At 49.2% G+C, this 14,769-nt stretch overlaps 1 protein-coding gene across 1 annotated transcript in view; it reads right to left on the bottom strand.

The window, feature by feature from the left end:
• Nucleotides 1–14,769, bottom strand: part of LOC147100665 (tumor necrosis factor receptor superfamily member 1B-like) — a 36,897-nt gene that overhangs the window by 5,256 nt on the left and 16,872 nt on the right. The window contains exons 3-6 of the mRNA XM_085967156.1: nucleotides 5,968–6,096; nucleotides 4,068–4,223; nucleotides 2,316–2,409; nucleotides 374–633 (exon numbers count right to left, since the gene is read on the bottom strand). Of these exons, the coding sequence (XP_085823282.1) occupies nucleotides 374–633; nucleotides 2,316–2,409; nucleotides 4,068–4,223; nucleotides 5,968–6,096 (639 nt within the window). The remainder of the gene's footprint in view (nucleotides 1–373; nucleotides 634–2,315; nucleotides 2,410–4,067; nucleotides 4,224–5,967; nucleotides 6,097–14,769) is intronic.

Genomic DNA, 14,769 nt, shown 5'->3' with positions numbered 1-14,769 from the left:
ACATCGTTGTTTGAGGGAGCATGTTTCTCAGATCTCCCCTTGTGAATAGGGAGTGTGTTTATTCAGAATATTTACTATTTTGTGCAAATCCTCCGTTTGAAGCCATTTGCATCTTCGATTGCTTCCACCGGACTGGTCTCTCCCTGCTGTGGTTCTGAAGGAATGTTTCACTGTTGTATTTCGCCTCAGATGTTTGGCCTTTCCCCAGGCCCTCTCTTCCCCTCTCACCTGGGTCTGCAAGTTCTTGTATTCTTCACTCTGCTGTTAGCTAATCTCAAAAACAGGCAGACGGGGAATTGGAATTGGCCTTAGTGCCCTGGGCTAGGGAGGGGGAAATCACGTAGTTTAATAAAAAGATCCTAAATTGACTTACTGTTTCCTTTGGGTGTTGTGACTGCAGTGGATAATGTTGTTTGATGATTTACACTCCCAGTGGTCATGCGAGGAGAGAGTTTGACTGGTGAAGACGTGGAATGGTTCACTCCGTTGCTGATGGGCCGCAGGGTGGAGATGGTGAGGGTGCTGGTTGCTGTGGTGCTGGTTGCCATGCTGCTGGGTTTGACCACTTGGCTGCACACAGCATCTTCAGACGCTGTACCTTCTTTCACCAAACGTTTATTTAACTGGGAACAGCTTGAGAAAGAACAGACAAACAAAAAGAAAAGAAAAGTCACGGATGGTAAAAGGATCTGGGCCCAGTGAAGCCCGTCCCTGTGGACGTGAACCTTCCCCTCACAACATCAAAACAAAGCTCAGTGTCAGTGTTGCTGTCGGAAAAATCAGAACCAGGACAGGAGCCGTGCCGAGCAGGTCACTCGATGGACTGGACATTGCCGAACTCAGCAGGCCGCACACCTGTGACCAACTGAATCATGGGAAGGGCTGCGGAGGAGGGGGAGGAGAGGGGGGTAGTGATCATCCCTGGTTCATTCTGACACCTCCACATAAGGACCAGTGACAGTACAGCATCAGACAGCTGTGTGTCCCACCCCTCCACTTTGTAAGTCTCTTTTCCAGAAAGAAGGAAAGACTTGCAATTATATAGCACCTTTCACATCCTCAGGCTGTCCCAAAGCATTTCACAGTCAGTTAAATACTTTTGAAATGTTATAATGTTAACAAATATGGCAGCCAATCGGTGCAGCTAAATGACCAGCTAATCTATTTCAGCGATATTGGTTGAGATATAAATAAGTCTTTATCAATCATTGGTGTGACCGCACTTGGAATACTGTGTAGAGTTCTGGTCACCACAATACAGAATAGATATTGCAGCTATTGAAAAGATACAGAAGGGAGCAACCAGAAAGATTGAGTGGATGGAGGGATTGGATTATGAGGATTATGTAAATTGGGCATGTTTACACTGGGAAAGAGGAGGAGAGGAGGTATGATTGCTGTCTTTAGGATTCTGAAGGGACTGGATAATGTCGACCTTGACGAGCTGTTTCACCTTGTCCTGAACAGTGGAACCAGAGGACACGGCCTGCACTTGAAAGGAGGTAAATTCAAAACTAACCTACGGAAACAATATTTCAGTGAGCGAGTGGTCAATCTATAGAACAGGCTCCCGAGGGAGGCGGTGGATGCAGCAAGTGTCAATTCACTCAAATGCAAATAAGATTGGTTTATTTCAGAAATTAACATTTTGGGATACAATATGAGTAATTTGAGACATGTTGTGGTGAGTGTAGCGTGTTTGGGAGGAACAGATAACTTTGGGCCTATAGTTCCCAAAGCTCTCCACCACTGGGGGTTTGCCTCGCCTCATGTCTGGCTCTGTTGTAGACTGATTGATTGCTATGATTAGTCAACACCTCCATTATCATTGTATCATGTGACTGCCAGGAGGGTCGAAGGTGAACTAGATGAACCGTGGTCATTTTTCATCCAGCAATTCCTATGTTCCTCATCCAAGTGACCATTCTTCAAGTGTAAGTCTAATCAGTGAGTGATGGCAGGCTATTCCACCATGAAGGCCTGATCCTGTCCTCACCCAACATTCATTAACCCTTTCCGCCATGGGTCCCAGAGTGGCAATCAGGAGCAGGAACCCTGGATGATTTTCCCTGCCCTAAGAAAGGGGTGCTGAGGCCAATTGTAGCTCCCACTACAGCCTGGGCTGAAATTGGCAACTCAGCAAAGACTGTGGGTGAACTCTGGACCTGTCCTGCTCCCCATTTCTGTACGGTGCCCTCTCCGTCTGCCCCAACAACGCTATCCGTGTCTCTGCTCCCACTGGGCTGCGACCTGAAGTGTTGCCTGTAGCGGGAGAGGCTGTGACTAGTCAATGAGGGGCCTGGGCTGCCACTCACTTGGTATGAGGTTGGCACTTGGCGGAAATGGACTTCACATTGGAGAAGGTGCCTGCCGGGCAGGGGCCGCAGGTATTATCCACACCGGAGGTTCCTGGCAAGAAAGCACAAAGAAAGTGAGCAGGAGACAGGCGACAACCACCACGCTTCCCGCGCGATGGGGAGTGACTCAATCAACGTTAAACTCAACCAACAGTTCACAGAATAACAGCTGCACTAAACCTGCTCATCAGAACTCCTGCCCGTGGCTACTGCAGTCTATGCCCCCAGTCTGCGCCCTCAGTCTGCGCTCCACCCAGTCTACGCCCCCAGTCTGCGCTCCACCCAGTCTGCGTGCCGCCCAGTCTGCGTGCCGCCCAGTCTATGCCCCCAGTCTGCGCTCCACCCAGTCTGCGCCCTCAGTCTGCACTCCGCCCAGTCTACATCCCCAGTCTGCGCTGTGCCTAGTCTATGCCCCCAGTCTGCGTTCCGCCCAGTCTGTGCCCCCAGTCTGCGCGCTGCCCAGTCTACACCCCCAGTCTGCGCTCCGCCTAGTCTGCACGCCGCCCAGTCTACGCTCCGCCCAGTCTGCGTTCCGCCCAGTCTGTGCGCCGCCCAGTCTACACCCCCAGTCTGCGCTCCACCCAGTCTACACCCCCAGGCTGCGCTCCGCCCAGTCTGCCCACCGTCCAGTCGGCGCCCCCAGTCTGCGCTCCGCCCAGTCTACACCCCCAGTCTGCCCTCCGCCCAGTCTACACCCCCAGTCTGCCCTCCGCCCAGTCTGCGCACCGCCCAGTTTGCTCTGAGCCCAGTCTACGCCCCCAGTCTGCGCTCTGCCCAGTCTGCGCCCCGCCGAGTCTACGCCCCCAGTCTACACCCCCAGTCTGCCCTCCGCCCAGTCTACACCCCCAGTCTGCCCTCCGCCCAGTCTGCGCACCGCCCAGTTTGCTCTGAGCCCAGTCTACGCCCCCAGTCTGCGCTCTGCCCAGTCTGCGCCCCGCCGAGTCTACGCCCCCAGTCTGTGCTCCGCCCAGTCTGCGCCCCCAGTCTGCGCTCCGCCCAGTCTAAGCTCCCAGTTTGCGCCCCGCCCAGTCTGCGCCCAGTGGCCGGGAGGGAAGGAGCCTCAGGTGGAGGCGGCCACGTGGTGAAGGGACACTCGGCGAACACCCCAGGCCACACGGCATGTTTCGGTGTGAAGGGCGAGCGGATACTTTCCCAGCTCCCGGTGTCAGAACTCGCGGCTCTTTCACCTCCACCTGTGGCAGGTTTTGCAGCACTGTTTTCTCGCCAGCCTTCAGGTTTCCGGCTGTGGAGGATATTTATTTAGCAGAGCGGTGTTGGGAACCTCCTGTCCTTTTTACTCAATGCCGGGTTAAAGTGTCACCCTCCCAAAGCCCAGGGGGTGAAACCGCGGCTCCGTTTTTGACCTCACCCCTGCCAAAATATTCCGCCTGAGCTGAACACCCTCGCAACCTGTGGGCCCTTAAACGTTTGCCGAATATCGCGGGGTTTAATCCAGATATTCTGCACATAGCCCACACACCACATTCAGGATGGTTCGGGGTGAAATGCTGGGTTCGTTCACCGGTATCTGCTGCTGCAGAACATTGAGACACCGCCCTGACCCACTCGCTCCTCTATCGGCCCCGATTTACCCGATAATTTGCCTGTTTTAGTCTCTCCTGGGAATAAGGAACTCGACTATCCGGATTTACTCCAACACCCTATCTAACACTATGGGACTGTGGTCCGTGCTCGAGTTGAGATTCGCACCTTCTTTAAGCAGCCCTGCTCCCACGTCGCACTTCGTGTAATCGAGACACTGGTTACAGTAGTTGAGATTCTGAATTTTACAGAACTTTCCGGGCTCACACTTACAAATCTGTTTCGTCGTTGGGGAACAGTTTTGAACTTCTCGCTGACCTAAACCTGGGAAGATATCAGGAGGAAGAAGGCGGATTAATATCATTCCTCGGTGTCGGCAGGTGGCAGCTCAGTCTGGAACCTGTCCCCTCCGGGCTCGATTCTGTGTTCAGAATTTGCTGCCACTCCTCCCCGGCTTCTTGCTGTCGAATGTGTTCCTGAGCCAGATTCCGGCCATTCGTGCAACTTTGGAGGGTCATCACAGTAAAGAGGGATCCTGCTCCCACCCTACAGAGACACGACACACACCCAGACAGGCAGACACAGATAGACAGACAGACACACACCCAGATAGACAGACAGACACACACACAGACACCCACAGACACAGAGACACATACCCAGACACAGATAGACAGACAACCACACACACAGACAGACGCACACACAGACGCACACACAGACAGACACACAGACAACAGACACACATACATGTATATAGAAACATAGAAGATAGGAGCAGGAACAGGCCATTTGGCCCCTCGAGCCTGCTCCGCCATTCAATGAGATCATGGCTGATCATCCAAACTCAGTACCCTGTCCCTGCCTTCTCCCCATATCCCTTGATCCCTTTAGCCTTAAGAAATATATCTAACTCCTTCTTGAATATATTTAATGAATTGGCCTCAACTGCCTTCTGTGGTAGAGAATTCCACAGGTTCACCACTCTCTGGGTGAAGAAATTCCTCCTCATCTCTGTCCTAAATGGCTTACCCTTTATCCTTAGACTGTGACCCCTGGTTCTGGACTCCCCCGCCATCGGGAACATCCTTCCTGCATCTAGTCTGTCTAGTCCTGTTAGAATTTTATAAGTTTCAATAAGATCCCCTCTCATTCTTCTAAACTCCAGCGAGTATAAGCCCAATCGACCCAATCTCTCCTCATACATCATTCCTGCCATCCCAGGTATCAGTCTGCTGAATCTTCGCTGCACTCCCTCCATGGCAAGAACATCCTTCCTCAGATAAGGCGACCAAAACTGCACACAATACTCAAGGTGTGGTCTCACCAAGGCCCTGTACAACTGCAGCAAGACATCCTTGTTCCTGTACTCAAACCCTCTCGCTACAAAGGCCAACATACCATTTGCCTTCTTAACCGCCTGCTGCACCTGCATGCTTACCTTCAGTGACTGGTGCACAAGGACACCCAGGTCTCGTTGCACTTCCCCTTCTCCCAATCTATTGCTGTTCAGAAAATAATCTGCCTTCCTGTTTTTGCCACCAAAGTGGATAACCTCGCATTTATCCACATTATACTGCATCTGCTATGCTTCTGCCCAATCACCCAACCTGTCCAAATCATACTGGAGTTTCTCAGCATCCTCCTCACAACACACTACATGGAGTCCAGTAGCGTTCCCTCGCAAGTGATCAGAACATGGACCCTGACTGATTTGCCCCTCCCTAACCCCGAGGTACTGAGGCCAATTGTTGCCCCTGTTACCACAGCTGGAGCCTCTGGACATTCTGGTCTGTAATGTTCAATACCACACTGGAGGTGTATGGGGGGAGAGATGGTCAATACCACATGGGGTGGGGGGTGGGGTTATGGTCAATACCACACCAGAGGTGTATGGGAGGGGTAATGGAAAGTACCATGGGGGGTATGGGGGTTAATGGTCAGTATGGTGCTGAGCTTGAGGTCTGTGTGGGGAAATTGTGTTCAGATTATTTTGAATCCGACAGTTGTTGATCTGATTCTCCGAGTTCTGACTGTGATGTGTTTATAAATAGAAGGTGAGACTTACGGCCATCACACGTCCCCACACAGCGTGTGCACTCATATGAATAACTCCATTCCTCTTTGTACGAGTTGGTTTTACAAGGTTCACAGACAGTATCCTGATTAGATGTGCAAGCAACTGTTCGATATTGTCCTGAAATCAAAACCATCAAATAGTGTGAATATACACTTAATAAGAGCTTGATGCAGATTTCAGGCACCTGATTGTAAAACTGGTTAATGCACTGTACAGCACAGTCCATGGTCCCAGACACGTGTAATCATCGATTTTACAATGCAGGAGGAATGAGTGAAAGAGAGAGAGAGAGAGCATGTGTGTGTGAATGTGAGTGAGATCACAGCTAATGTTATCACAGCTAATGTTATCACAGCTAATGTTAGGGAGGGGACACAGCTCAGGTGAGACAGAGTGGGCCCATTAGGCACTGATTGAGATTGATGGAAACATGGGCGAGTGTGGAACTCAGTCTGAGTGCGCTCTGTACAGAGTGGGGTGAAAGGTGAGAGTGGATGAGCCTGCCATCGTGTGAAAATATTTAACTGGCGGGGAGCTAATTTCAGGGGGTGGAAAAGGAATCTGGCCCAGGTGGATTGGAAACAAAGATTGGCAGGTAACACAGTAAATGAGCAATGGAAGGCCTTCAAAGAGTAGATGCTTCGGGTACAGAATAGACACATTCCCAAGCTAGAGATCCCTGGATGACTAAAGATATTGGGGGGAAAATTCGGTTGATTTGCACCTCCAGTTAGCGCCCGTCCTTTGACTACCCTTTTAATATTTATATGTTTATTAAAAAAAAAACTTTTATGCTACCTGCTCATTTATTCTCATACAAATCACTTTGCCCCTCTCATTTCCTTTTTCAATTCTCTTTTGTAGTTTCTGTATTCTGCTTGATTCACTACGGAATTATGAACCTTACATTTATCATAAGCCTCCTTTTTTCTGTTTCATTTTAAGCTCTATGGGGGCGGCGCCGCTAACGCCTCCCGCGAAATTCAGCGGGAGGTTAGCGGTGGCGGTATCCGTTAACGCCCCACGACGCTGTGCCTCTGGCGATGACATCATTGTCGTGTACAGTGCCCCGCTCGCACCCCGGCCACAATCTTCGGTAGCGCCCCCTGACTTACCACCGGATGCTATTTCCGACAGGGTCAGGGGGGCCTACCTGCGGCTGTGGTGTCGCAAATTAAAGGGGAGGCGGCCATTTTTGTTGTCCCTGTTGCTGTCCCCAGCCTCCTGTGAAGCCACCCTGCGGGGTGCAGGTTGCGCTCTGTGAGCCCGGCACTCCTCTCGAGTGCCGGACTCTTTTGCTAGCACTCCGATCCCTGATGGCCCAGCTGGGCCCCGGGCCGTGCTGCGCTAGGCCCCTCCCCTTTAATAAGGGGAGGAAGGCCTGCAGTATCGCGGTGCGACGTGCCGCAGAGCGTGGCGCTGCTAACGTAGCGCCGCGATATTCACTCGCAGCACCACAAGAGGGAGGCGGGGTGCTTCCAGTAGCACCCCGCCTCCCTCTTGGGGCACTACCAGTGAATTTCGGGCGCGGGGTGCTAAAAGTAGCGCCCCGGCAAAGTTAACGCCCCAAAGGGGCGCAACACAATTTTGCCCCCATAGAGCTTAAAATGAAACAGAAAAAAGAAGGCTTATGATAAATGTTAGGTTCATAATTCCGTAGTGAATCAAGCAGAATACAGAAACTACAAAAGAGAATTGAAAAAGGAAATAAGAGGGACAAAGCGATTGTATGAGAATAGATGAGCAGGTAGCATAAAAGTTTTTTTTTATATAAACATATAAATAGTAAAAGGATAGTGGGGCTGATTAGGGATCAAAAAGGAAATCATCTTGTAGAGGCAGAGGGCATGGCTGAAGTACTAAATGAGTACTTTGCATCTGTCTTCACTAAACAAGAGCATGCTACTGTCACAGTAAAGGAGGAGGTAGTAGAGAAATTGTATAGGATAAAAATAGATAAAGAGGAGCTATGAAAAGGTTGACAGCGATCAAGATAGAAAAGTCACCCGGGATGCATCCTAGGTTGCTGAGGGAAGTAAGGTGGAAATAGCAGAGGTTCTGGCCACAATCTTGCAATCCTCCTTACGTATGTGGGAGTGGTGCCAGAGGACTGGAGAATTGCAAATATTACACCCCTATTCAAAAAAAGGGGAGAGTCAGCCGGCCTAACGTCGGTGATGGGGAAACTTTTAGAGACATTAAACCAGGACAAAATTAACTGGCACTTGTAAAAGTATCAGTCAATAAATGAAAGCCAGCACAGATTGTTAAAGGCAAATTGAGTTTGACTAACTTGATTGCGTTCTTTGATGAAGTAATGGAGAGGGTTGATGAGGGGAGTGCAGTTGATGTGTTTATGGACTTTCAATATGTGTTTGATAAATGATCATATAATAGACATGTTAGCAAAATTGAATCCCATGGGATTACAGGGGCAGTGCGTGGATACGAAATAGGCTGAGAGACAGAAAGTAGCAAGTAGGTGTGAACGGTTGTCTTTCAAACTGGAGGGAAGTGTCCCCCAGAGGTCGGTTTTGGGACCACTGCTCTTTTTCATGTATATTAATGACCTGGACCTGGGTATACAGGACATAATTTCACTGTTTGCAGATGACACTAACACAGAAATGTAGTAAACAGCGAGGAGGATAGTAACAGACTTCAGGAGGAAACTGGTGAAATGGGCAGGCACATGGCAGCTGAAATTTAACATAGAGATGTGTGAAATGATACATTTTGGTAGGAAGAATGAGGAGAGGCAATATAAGCTAAATGGTACAATTTTAAAGGGGGTGCAGGAACAGTGAGACCTGGGGGTGTACGTAGGGCAAGTTGAGAAAGCTGTTCAAAAAGCATACAGGATACAAAAGCAAGGAAGTTATGCTAAACTTTTATAAATCACTGGTAAGGCTCCAGCTGGAGTACTGTGTCCAATTCTAGGCATTACACTTTAGGAAGGATGTCAAGGCCTTGGACAGGGTGCAGAGCAGTTTTACTAGAAGGGTACCAGGGATGAAAGATCAGTTACTTGGAGAGACTAGAGAAACTGGGGTTGTTCTCCTCCGAGCAGAGAAGGTTAATGGAAGATTTGATAGAGATGTTTAAAATCATGAAGGGTTTTGATAGAGTAAATCAGGAGAAACTGTTTCCAGGGGCAAAAGGATCGGTAACCACAGGACACAGATGTAAGGTAATTAGTGAAAGAACCAGAGGCAACGTGATGAAATAAAAATTATGCAGTGAGTTGTTGTGACCTGGAATTTTTTTAAATTTGTTCCTAGGATGCGTGCATTGCTGGCAAGGCCAGCATTTATTGCCCATCCCTAAATGCCCTTGAGAAGGTGGTGGTGAGCTGCCTTCTTGAACCACTGCAGTCCGTGTGGTGAAGGTACTCCCACAGTGCTGTTAGGGAGGGAGTTCCAGGATTTTGACCCAGCGACGATGAAGGATCGGCGATATACTTCTAAGTCAGGATGGTGTGTGACTTGGAGGGAAACTTGGTGGTGATGGTGTTCCCATGCGCCTGCTGCCCTTGTCCTTCTAGGAGGAAGAGGTCGCGGGTTTGGGAGGTGCTGCCGAAGAAGCCTTGGCGAGTTTCTGCAGTGCATCTTGTAGATGGTACACACTGCAGCCACGGTACGCCGGTGGTGGAGGGAGTGAATGTTTAAGGTGGTGGATGGGGTGCCAATCAAACAAGCTGCTTTGTCCTGGATGGTGTCGAGCTTCTTGAGTGTTGGAGCTGCACTCATCCAGGCAAGTGGAGAGTATTCCATCACACTCCTGACTTGTGCCTTGTAGATGGTGGAAAGGCTTTGGGGAGTCAGGAGGCGAGACACTCACCGCAGAATACCTAGACTCTGACCTGCTCTTGTTGTCACAGTATTTATGTGGCTGGTCCAGTTACGTTTCTGGTCAATGGTGACCCCAGGATGTTGATGGTGGGGGATTCGGTGATGGTAATGCCGTTGAATGTCATGGAGCGGTGGTTAGACTCTCGCTTGTTGGAGATGGTCATTGCCTGGCGCGAATATTACCTACCACTTATCAGCCCAAGCCTGAATGTTGGCCAGGTCTTGTTGCATGCTTCATTATCTGAGGAGCTGTGAATGGCACTGAACACACTGCAATCATCAGCGAACATCCCCACTTCTGACCTTATGATGGAGGGAAGGTCATTGATGCAGGGACAAGTGGGCTGGGCGTGTCTCTGTCATGTCCGAAGCCAGTGCCGAGATCGATGCCGGGTGGTCTGTCTGATTCTATTCTTATTATTGCAGCAGTTTGTTACAATGGAGTAGCTTGCTCGGCCACATTGCTGTGGGTCTGGAGTCACATAGTCCAGACTAGGTAAGGATGGCAGGTTTCCTTCCCTAAAGGACATCAGTGAACCAGATGGGTTTTTACGACAATCCGATAGTTTCATGTTCACCATTACTGATATTTTAAAACATTTTAGTCCAGATTTATTTAATTAACTGAATTTAAATTCTTCAGCTGCCGTGGGATTTGAACTCATGTCTCTGGATCATTTGTCCAGGGCTCTGGATTACTAGTCCAGTAACATAATCACTAGGCTACCGTTCCCGTTAAGCACTGGAATGCACTGCCTGAAAGGCTGGGGAAAGCAGATTCAATAATAACTTTTAAAAAGGAATGTGAAAAATACTTGAAAGGGAAAAAATTGCAGGGCTATGGGGAAAGAGCAAGGGAGTGGGACTAATTGGATAGCTCTTTCAAAGAGCCGGCACAGGCATGATGGGCCAAATGGCCTCCTTCTGTGCTGTATCATTCTATGATTCTTCGTAACGACTTGCATTCCAGGAAATTATTCAGCACTTTGTACAGTTCTGAATGAACGTGGCTGGGTTTATAAGGGACACTGTTTCTGTTTTAATAGGCATGGGTATGCAAGCTTTCTTCTGGGAACCTCAAGATACAGCGTGTGGTCCAGTTACTGATATTCAAGTAATACAGTACAGTACTCACTTCAGCTCTGACTGCTGCACACTGCACAGTGGCCTCATTGCTGCGACTGTTTTGGTTAGAAAATAATAATGAAAGTGATATGGGGATGAAACGAGCAGTGTGTAGGAGGCTGCAGTGCACCATGATTGCAGATTAAAATCTACCCAGTCAGAAAGAAAAATCAGATCCGAGTGTGACAAATGGGAAAGAGACATGAGTGTTTAACACATCCACCACTCCAGTGCACTTACTGGACACTTAAAACTGATAAACTGAAGCCCAAAGCTGGAAGCTGACTCTATACAGGCCTCCCAGAGTGCAACTACCTGCAACACTCTGCAACCAGCATATAAATGAAACACAACAGGGCCGGAGCAGAGACACCGGGCTGCAGCATCTAGAGCACCTGAACGAGATGCATAAATTATTATATGGGGCAGAGAAGGGGAATCTACAATATTATTCAAAGCAGGACAGCAAATGGGGCAGAGGCCGCAATGGAAATTAGGGTAGAGTAAATTAGAACAGATATCAGAAAAAAACTTCTTTACTCAAAGAGAGATAAATGATTAGAATAATCTATCCAGCAAAGCGATAGAAGCAAAATAACCGGAGCTATTCCAAATACATGGAGCTTGAGGTCATCAAAAACTTGGCTGCCTGTGTCCTAACTTGCACCAAGTCCCATTCACCCATCTCCGCTATGCTCACTGACCTACATTGGCTCCCGGTTAGGCAGCGCCTCGATTTCAAAATTCTCATCCTTGTTTTCAAATCCCTCCATGGCCTTGCCCCTCCCTATCTCTGTAATTTCTCCTTATGTGGCTCGGTGTCAAATTTTTTGTCTTAAAATACTCCCGTGCAGCGCCTTGGGACGTTTTACTACATTAAAGGCGCTACATAACTACAAGTTGTTGTTGTTGTTGTTTACTCTGTATCTAACTCATGCTGTAGCTGCCCTGGGAGTGTTTGATGGGAAAGTGTAGTGGGAGCTCCACAATCCACCCCCCCAACCCAACCCCCCCCACCCCCCGAGATATCTGTGCTCCTCTAATTCTGCCCTCCTGAGCATCCCTGATTATAATCACTCAACCATTGGTGGCCGTGCCTTCTGTTGTCTAGGCCCTAAGCTATGGAATTCCCTGCCTAAACCTCTCCGCCTCGCTACCTCTCTTTCCTCCTTTAAGACGCTCCTTAAAACCTACCTCTTTGACCAAGCTTTTGGTCACCAGCCCTAATTTATCCTTATGTGAATCGGTGTCAAATTTTTTGTCTTAAAATACTTTGTGCAGCACCTTGGGACGTTTTACTATGTTAAAGGCGCTATATAAATACAAGTCGTCGTTGTTGTTGTTTACTCTGTATCTAACTCATGCTGTACCTGCCCTGGGAGTGTTTGATGGGACAGTGTAGAGGGGGCTTTACTCTGTATCTAACCCGTGCTGTACCTGCCCTGGGAGTGTTTGATGGGACAGTGTAGAGGGAGCTTTACTCTGTATCTAACCTGTGCTGTACCTGCCCTGGGAGTGTTTGATGGGACAGTGTAGAGGGAGCTTTACTCTGTATCTAACCCATGCTGTACCTGCCCTGGGAGTGTTTGATGGGACAGTGTAGCGGGAGCTTTACTCTGTATCTAACCCGTGCTGTACCTGCCCTGGGAGTGTTTGATGGGACAGTGTAGCGGGAGCTTTACTCTGTATCTAACCCCTGCTGTACCTGCCCTGGGAGTGTTTGATGGGACAGTGTAGAGGGAGCTTTACTCTGTATCTAACCCGTGCTGTACCTGCCCTGGGAGTGTTTGATGGGACAGTGTAGCGGGAGCTTTACTCTGTATCTAACCCCTGCTGTACCTGCCCTGGGAGTGTTTGATGGGACAGTGTAGCGGGAGCTTTACTCTGTATCTAACCCCTGCTGTACCTGCCCTGGGAGTGTTTGATGGGAAAGTGTAGAGGGAGCTTTACTCGTTATCTAACCCATGCTGTAGTTGACACTGGGTACCTCAATGGAATGTATCTCACTCCCAGCACTGGGAGCTGTCTCCTTGATGAACACAACATTCACCAAAATCAGTTCCTGTCCCTCAGATGTTGGGTGGCTGCAGTCTGGGCAGGTAAGTGACAAGGTCACAGAGCACGAATGACACGATCTGGATCATGAGCTCTCGAGGGGCACAGTAACACAAGGCATGAGCCAGTGATGATTTGCAGACTGAAGGGGGAGTTAGAGGAAGATCTAACCCAACTGAGAGTAGCTATACTGTTGTAGTTTTATTTAAAATGGGGCATTGTTATGGAGTTTCGAGAATGTGTTGGGGAGAAACAGCTTTTACACCCCGATACTGACTGGGACTCAGGGCTATGGTAACTGGGGTGGAGCCTCTGCACTGTAGGACAGGTGGTGGGGAATGATAGCTTCTGTCTCTCAGATTGGGCATCATCGACCAGTTAACTGTTTGCCGTGTTCTCCGCTCCGAGTGGGACTGGTGGGTTGCCTATCTGAGCGTAAAGGTCATTGATCTTTGTGACATGCAGGATATGAGTCAGAGATCAAATGCAGCCTGGTCACAGCAGGAAATGGCTGAGCTGCTCCTTGATAAACAGGGCCTGTGGCACCAGGAAAGAGAGCGGAAATCCTGACGTGGGTTGGGAGTGCTGAATGATGGTTGAACTTCTGGTGCTGCAGTCACTGCCCTGAGACACACTGGATCCGCCCCAAAAAACTAAGGCTTCAGAAAACCATAACATTTACAGTACAAGAGGAGGCCATTCAGCCCATCCTGGCAGTGCTGGCTGTTTCGCTGGAGCCCTGTACTCTAATCCAGTTTCCCTGCCCTTTCCCCGCATCCGTTTATATTTTCCTTTTCGAATACATATCCAATGTCTTTTGAATGATGTCACAATCTCTGCCTCAATACCCGCTTGTGCTAAAACATTCCTTGTTCCATTAAACCTCTGTGTGAAAGAAACACTAATCTCACTTCCCCCTTCACGTGAGAATCTCAGTCGGTGCCCTGATTACCAATTCACCAACCGTGGGAACAATCACCCACTATTTACCCCTCAAGTCCTTTCATAATGTTGAAAGCCTTTGTTAGTTGTTCCCCAACAATCTGCTGCAGTGAAAGTAACCTGTGCTGTACCTGCCCTGGGAGTGTTTGATGGGACAGTGCAGAGGGAGCTTTACTCTGTATCTAACCCGTGCTGTACCTGCCCTGGGAGTGGCTGATGGGACAGTGTAGAGGGAGCTTTACTCTGTATCTAACCCGTGCTGTACCTGCCCTGGGAGTGGCTGATGGGACAGTGTAGAGGGAGCTTTACTCTGTATCTAACCCGTGCTGTACCTGCCCTGGGAGTGGCTGATGGGACAGTGTAGAGGGAGCTTTACTCTGTATCTAACCCCGTGCTGTACCTGCCCTGGGTGTGGTTGATGGGACAGTGTAGAGGGAGCTTTACTCTGTATCTAACCCGTGTTGTCCCTGCCCTGGGAGTGTTTGATGGGACAGTGTAGAGGGAGCTTTACTCTGTATCTAACCTGTGCTATCCCTGCCCTGGGAGAGTTTGATTGGACAGTTTTTTTAAAAAATTCGTTCATGGGATGTGGGCATCACTGGCAAGGCCAGCATTTACTGCCCAACCCTAATTGCCCTTGAGAAGGTGGTGGTGAGCCGCTGCCTTGAACCGCTGCAGTCCATGTGGTGAAGGTACTCCCACAGTGTTGTTAAGGAGGGAGTTCCAGGATTTTGACCCAGCGATGATGAAGGAATAGCGATATACTTCTAAATCAGGATGATGTGTAACTTGGAGGTGGTGGTGTTCCCATGCGCCT

The sequence above is a fragment of the Somniosus microcephalus genome, chromosome 25 (assembly GCF_052327205.1).
Source record: "Somniosus microcephalus isolate GS21.2 chromosome 25, FLI_Smic_1.0, whole genome shotgun sequence".
In the NCBI taxonomy this organism is placed as follows: Eukaryota; Metazoa; Chordata; class Chondrichthyes; order Squaliformes; family Somniosidae; genus Somniosus; species Somniosus microcephalus.
The sequence above is the reverse complement of the archived record's forward strand: the minus strand, read 5'-3'. Positions and strand labels throughout refer to the sequence as shown.